Source organism: Corythoichthys intestinalis, chromosome 15 (genome assembly GCF_030265065.1).
Source record: "Corythoichthys intestinalis isolate RoL2023-P3 chromosome 15, ASM3026506v1, whole genome shotgun sequence".
In the NCBI taxonomy this organism is placed as follows: domain Eukaryota; kingdom Metazoa; phylum Chordata; class Actinopteri; order Syngnathiformes; family Syngnathidae; genus Corythoichthys; species Corythoichthys intestinalis.
The window spans coordinates 35198668-35205255 of NC_080409.1; the positions used below are offsets into that span (position 1 = coordinate 35198668).

The window sequence follows — 6588 nt, forward strand, 5'->3', positions numbered from 1 at the left end:
ATATAAATGAATATGTAAAAAATATTGTTTTCAACTGAGAAAGGCTCACAGTGATCTTCCAGTCCAAATGTATTGGATGTCTATCACAGTCAGTGGCAGCCAATAAGTTACTGATCGATTAGTAAGTTACTGATTTTTCCAAAAAAATTACATTTTAAAATGAAAAACAGGAATTATGACAACTTCGATTACAACAACAAAATGAGTCATTATCTATTCATTTGGATCATCCATGCTGTTGTGTGCTTGATTGTCGAAGGAGATGAAAAGCTCATGTGACAGGAAATCCCACACAAAAAAATCCTGTTTGGGCACTTTTGGGGTGGGTGTTGCGGGGTTTCATGTACGTATGTGCAGCTGAGGTTACGTGACCTGGTGGGAAGCACTCTCACTCCAGCGAGCAGCGACATTGTATTTTCGTCTCGTCGGAATGCGTTTTGGACATGGTCCAATTTTCTCAGTTTAACTTGTCAGTATTTGACTACTTTTTAGGAAAAACATTCAAGCAGACTGTTTAACAAGATGATACATTCATAATTCATCACTTGTAGCATTAATAATGCACAACTGTGTAGCTGCCAAATCCCCAATGAACTAATAACGAGTGTAATGATAATAGCAAAACTGAGTCATTGTCAGCTTTAGAGCTGCCACGATTATTCAACTAATCGTCAATTAATTGACAACTTTTTAATAGTTGATTACTTATTGAGCCCATGTTGACCTATAATTTATTATTATTATTTTTTTAAAGTGCCCCCTTTTTTTAATAAAGAAAAAAACTGTAAAATGTCTGGGATTTCCATTATCTTTAAAAAATAAACTTGTTTATGAAAAATATATATATATTAGGGCTGTCAAAATTATTGCGTTAACGGGCGTTAATTAATTTTTTAAATTAATCATGTTAAAATATTTGACGCAATTAACGCAGATGCCCCGCTCAGACAGATTCAAATGACGGTACAGTGAAACGCTCACTTGTTAATTGTGTTTTATGGAGTTTTGCCACCCTCTGCTGGCGCTTGAGTGCGACTGATTTTATAGGCTTCAGCACCCATGAGCATTGTGTATGTAATTATTGACATCAACAATGGCGGGCTGTTAGTTTATTTTTTGATTGAAAATTTCACAAATTTTATTAAAACGAAAACATTAAGAGGGGTTTTAATATAAAATTTCTATAACTTGTACTAACATTTTCCTTTAAAAAAGTACTAGTCTTTCTATCCATGGATCGCTTTAACAGAATGTTAATAATGTTAATGCCATCTTGTTGATTTATTGTTATAATAAACAAATAGAGTCCTTATGTACCGTATGTTGAATGTATATATCCATCTTGTGTCTTATCTTTCCATTCCAACAATAATTTACAGAAAAATATGGCATATTTTATAGATGGTTTGAATTGCGATTAATTGCGATTAATTACGATTTATTAATTTTTAAGCTGTAATTAACTCGATTAAAAAATTTTATCATTTGACAGCCCTAATATATATATATATAAATTAAAAACAACGGTAAATATTCTCTTATTAATTTTTTTAATGTTTGAGAAGATAATTATTATGTCTTTGTTTATTCATTCATTCATTTTGTTTCTTGTGACAGTATTTGTGTTCAATATTTAGGTGATGTGTTACATTAAGTTAATTGTTAGCAATAAATGTTATTAAAATAAAATACTTTTGAGGCAGTAACATGTCATTGGCTCAGATGTAAGTGCGTATGAGATATATTGAGATCAAATCTAGAACAAGCTGCTTCAAAGGTCACTCTCAAAATATAAAATTTACAAAAAAAAAAATAACTAAGAGGGCGATGAGAGAGAGAGCAGGCTTCCGCCTCAGCAGCCAAATTCAAAGCATCGCCATATTTGATAGAGTGGGCACTCCATTTACGCATGAAACAAGTGATTGCGAAATTCATTTTTTGACCTCTGTGATCTTTGACCTTATTGTCCCAAATTTTTATCATTTATCTTACAAACATTTACAATGATTTTACCTATGGGGAGGAGTAAACATTTGATAAAATGAAATTAGCTGAGGCATGCACCAGGAGAAAAAAAATAGATGCTTCCTTAAATTGAAATAAATATCTTAACTAAATCCTACTTGGAGTCTAAAAGGAGGGGGGGAAAAAAACAATGAAAATGAAATGAAATGAGGCGGTAACTTGTAATTGGCTCCAATGTAAGTGAGCATGACGGCCATATGTATGTCACATCTGATAAAGACACCTCAAGCGGTAGATACAGCCAACAAAAATGCAACAATGCGCTCGCTCCCCATCATGTATCCAGGGCGGGCAGGCTGGCAAGTACGTGACCACAACGAGGTAGAAGGGAATATTAAAAAGATGGAGAGAGCTTTTTGGTTGCCATGGCGCTGGCCCGCGCAGTTATCACAGGTACAGCCCAAGCAAAAAAGTTTACACCCCTCTCCAAATGCAGATATCATACCGTTTCTAGCATTCTTATGACCTGTAATTGAAAAAACATTAAATAATTTCAAAAGGGGTGGTACAAATGAACAACAGATGCACACAGCCTATTCAAACTGTGTTCCCAATTACAGTCAATCAATTGATGTCCACATATGTGGATGCCAGGTCTTCATACACACCGTAATTTTCGCACTATATTATGAGATATTTAAGTTATTAACCGGTAACCCTTTATTTGACAGCGGCATCATATGACTGTCATAAGACCAAATGAACTACTATGAAGCTTTGAACCAATTGGCTGCAAAGCTTCATTGCTTCAAGAAGCTTCATTTGGCCATCACTGCTGCCTTGGGGGAGACAGTCAACCTCTGCTGCCACCTCCTGTCAACACTGTTGTTGTCCAACTTGCCTCCTATCATGCATTGCAGCGCTATAGATGTAAATAACAATAAAAATTCATGTTCTGTGCTAATTATTTCTTCAGTTATTGTTCCAGTTGTTTCATTAATTGCTAGTTATGGTATTTGGTAACACTTTATTTGATAGGTACGCCATAAGACTGTCATTAGAGAATCATAATTATGACATGACACTGTCATGAGCATTAATGAATGCTTACTGTATAACAGATGTCCATTTAGTGTTATCTGGCAAATTATCTAACTTTTGAATGGATGTAAAAGATCTGAGCTGGACATAAATGGAGGTAGTGACATAATTTGCCGGATGACACCTAATGACATCTGTCATAAGAATTCAGTAATGTCCATGATAGTGCCATGTCATAATTATGACGCCGCTGTCAAATAAAGTGTTACCAATTAACCAAAATAAATCAACAAATAAGCCGCACTGGACTACTAGCCGCAGGATTCAAAATGAAGGGGAAAAAAGTAGTGGCTTATATTCTGGAAATTACGGTATATTTTATGTGTATGTATATAGATATATAGATATATATATGGCGGAAAACACAGACAAGACTGAAAAAGCATTTTCTGCTCTTGCAACCCTCTTTAAAATAAACTGCTGTATTTTAAGCCAAAACAACTGTTGTGTTTGATAGAACAACATGTTTGTATGCTGCCATAGCAGATTCATGGCACATTAGGCCCCCAAACTATTTTTAATTTGTCCGTTTTACCCTGGAAACCCCAGTTTTCAGCCATCGCGCAACCGCTTTTGTTTCAACCCAGCCATAAAACAAAGGTAATTATTTTTTTATAATTATATTATTCAAATTGTCTGTCATTTTTAGCTTAGAATCATTAATTGATGCCTAATATTTCGTAAAAAAAAAAAAAAAAAAAAACTTAAAAAAATTATTCACTCGCATTTTTTAAACTTTTAAACAAATTATGTCACAATGGAAAAAAATGGTGTCTGTAAAAAAGTCACGTATATCTACCTTAGAACCACTTAATTGTATTTTTTTTTGTTATTGTTGCATTTTCTCCGATATGTTAGATGATAAATAATCGATCCAAACAAGAAAAATTGAAAAGAAAAAAAAAAAGGCTAAACATATGAAAAAGAAAACCTCGACCACTCCATGATGTCTGCAATTTCTGCATCGCGACCCTTGTTATATTACCATGTTTCACCCATAAAATCCCCCAAAAATCCAGCTAAGGCCATTCACAGCTGTGTCTTGACACTCGGTGATACATGCTACATCGAGTTTTTGGATCAAAAAAAGGTAAGCACGCAGTAATATCTCGTTAAATTCATGGCGTCTGGAATTCTTCTGTCGCGTGCTCTCACCTCGGGTTTTGCTGTTTAACTTTATTATTATTATTTTTTAAATGCCCTTCCTGTTCAAAATTTTCTTCCCCCAGAAAATCGAGATTTTAAGCTTTACAATGATTTATCACACATGCATATCGGACAATTTTGAAAGTTGGCCAAATTGGGGGTCTCACAGCGGAACTTCAAGTCACCTGAGTGTTTCCCGCCATATATGTATGTGTATATATATATATATTTATTTATTCATTCTTTTTTTTTTTTTTTTTTTTTAATTAGGCCTACCAAAAATAGTCACCTGTCATTTGTTTACTGCCATTGACGGCGATTGACGTCCAATCCATCAGAAGTGGGAAGGCTGACAGGGAATTATCATGCATTGGATTGGATAGCCCACAGTGGCAGTGAACAAATGTTGTTTTTGGGAAAACGCAACATTCAAACTACATTAATTGCCTTGCCCTACCTTGTGCAGCTTCCACATGGCCCCAAGCGCCTTGACTTCGTGCGTACCGTGCTTGCCCTCCTCCAGGCACTGGTAGCACACGGGTGTTTTGCACTGCACGCAGTACATGCTGAGGTTTTCCAGTTCGTGTTCCGTGCAGGTAGAGGTTTTGCGCGGGGCGGCGCGGCGCCCGGGACCTACCCGGCCCTGGGCTGGCGGTAGCAGCCGGTGCTTGGCCAGAGGGCCGCGGGGCGGGTGGCATCGCATCCGGCACGGCTCGCAGTATGAGACGTCGCACTGCTCGCACATGACGGTGGCCTCCCGGGGGCTCCTTTCGCACAGTTGACACTTAAGGGCGGCCGCCCGGCCCTGGCGGTAGCGTTCCACGACGCCCTCCAGCACCCTGTTCCGGGGGAAGCCGCGGAGACCCCGCTCGTCCAACACTAGGCTGCGGTGGCACTGCGGGCACGTAATGCACGAGTTACGGGGGATGGGCGCCAGGCAGCCGGCTTGCGACGAGGGCTGCTGCTGCTGCTGCTGCTGCTGGTGGTGGTGCTTGGGCTGCGGAGGGGCTGCCGGCGCCGGACCTGGGGGGAACACCCGCACACCGTTGGGGGACTTTTGGCACGGCGTGGTGGGCAGGCTGACGAAACCCCCGTACGAGCCGTAACCGCTGTCCGCTTCGCTGTATAGGCTCATCTTATCCAGGTCCAGGTAGTCGTAGTCGGACCCGGAGGCTCGGCTACTAGGCGGGGACTCGGTGTCGGGCGTCTGCACTAAAATGTTGCGAGCGCACGCCAGGCAAATGTTGTGCGAGCAGGGCAGGATGATAGGCTCGCGGAAGAAGGAGCCGCACACGGGGCACTTGAGCTCTTCCTCCATCTCGTCCATGGCTGCAACCAGAAGCGAGTGCCTCGAGTAGCCAGTCGCCCCGACTGCCGATCGTCGAATGATGAGCGGCGGGCGCAGTGGACTCAGCGGAGCGGACGCGACATCCATCAGGCGTGAGGGGGATGGGCCTTGATACGTCTAGGCCAATTGGCGAGCGGTACACGCTTAACTCGGCTTTTGATTGGATCGCCGCTGGATTCCGAAGTGGGACTGAACTGAATGCTTACGACCGACAGCAACTTTGTAAAAAATGCAATTTCTGGGAAGAATTGCATGGGACTCCTTGGATTCCTGTGGACTTTGGTTCACTGCCTGTTGATTTCCATTCGTTTAGATTTTGGGACATTTCTACAATAGGCATTTCATTTTCATTGACGCTTAATGCACGCTGTGAGCCATTCCTGAAGGCGTTATCACTTGTCGCCCATTTTGTGTCAGTGCCATTTAATATACATAACATTATGGCCAATGCAGTGTGTACTTTGAAATAACTATAAAGTCCTTAATTTTCAACTGATTTTCAAACGGCTTGGTTTTTTTTTACTAATGTCAGAAGGGCATTAAATTAACTTAATACCTAAAAAAAATTGTAAATATTCTTTTAAAAATCCAGGCTGAATCATCGCTACATTAATACCCTTTCCTATTGACAAAACCATTGAAGTTTTTGCTTTGTTAAGAGCATTTTAGTGGAAAAAAATCACTCACCTTAGAATTGCTGCAACAAAGCCCACCTTAAAAGTCCACTGCTTTCAGAGGACCCAAGGTTACCACACCGGCCGACTTTTCGCATCTACTTCTATATCCTGTACATGTGATATCTATGCCAATTGCGACAAGCCACCAAACTGCGTCACTTACAGTTGAGCGTGACACTGCTATAGATATATACGTGATAGATTCAGCGGTGGAAGTACATTATTCTAAATAGGTGGGGCATGTCAGGTACACCTTATTTGTAAATCACATTTACATACAGAAAAACGAAACTTCAAAACTAGGGCTGTCAAAATTATCGCGTTAACGGGCGGTAATTAATTTTTTAAATT

General features: G+C 39.9%; 1 protein-coding gene across 2 annotated transcripts in view; it reads right to left on the bottom strand.

Moving 5' to 3' along the window:
- trim9 (tripartite motif containing 9) overlaps positions 1-5643 on the bottom strand; it is a 39154-nt gene extending 33511 nt beyond the window's left edge. The window contains exon 1 of one of the 2 annotated variants that reach the window (XM_057859649.1): positions 4670-5643. In XM_057859649.1, coding sequence (XP_057715632.1) covers positions 4670-5539 — 870 coding nt within the window. In that variant the 5' untranslated portion in view covers positions 5540-5643. The remainder of the gene's footprint in view (positions 1-4669) is intronic. The other variant, XM_057859648.1, reaches the window with a different exon arrangement.
- Positions 5644-6588: the final 945 nt, after the last annotated feature.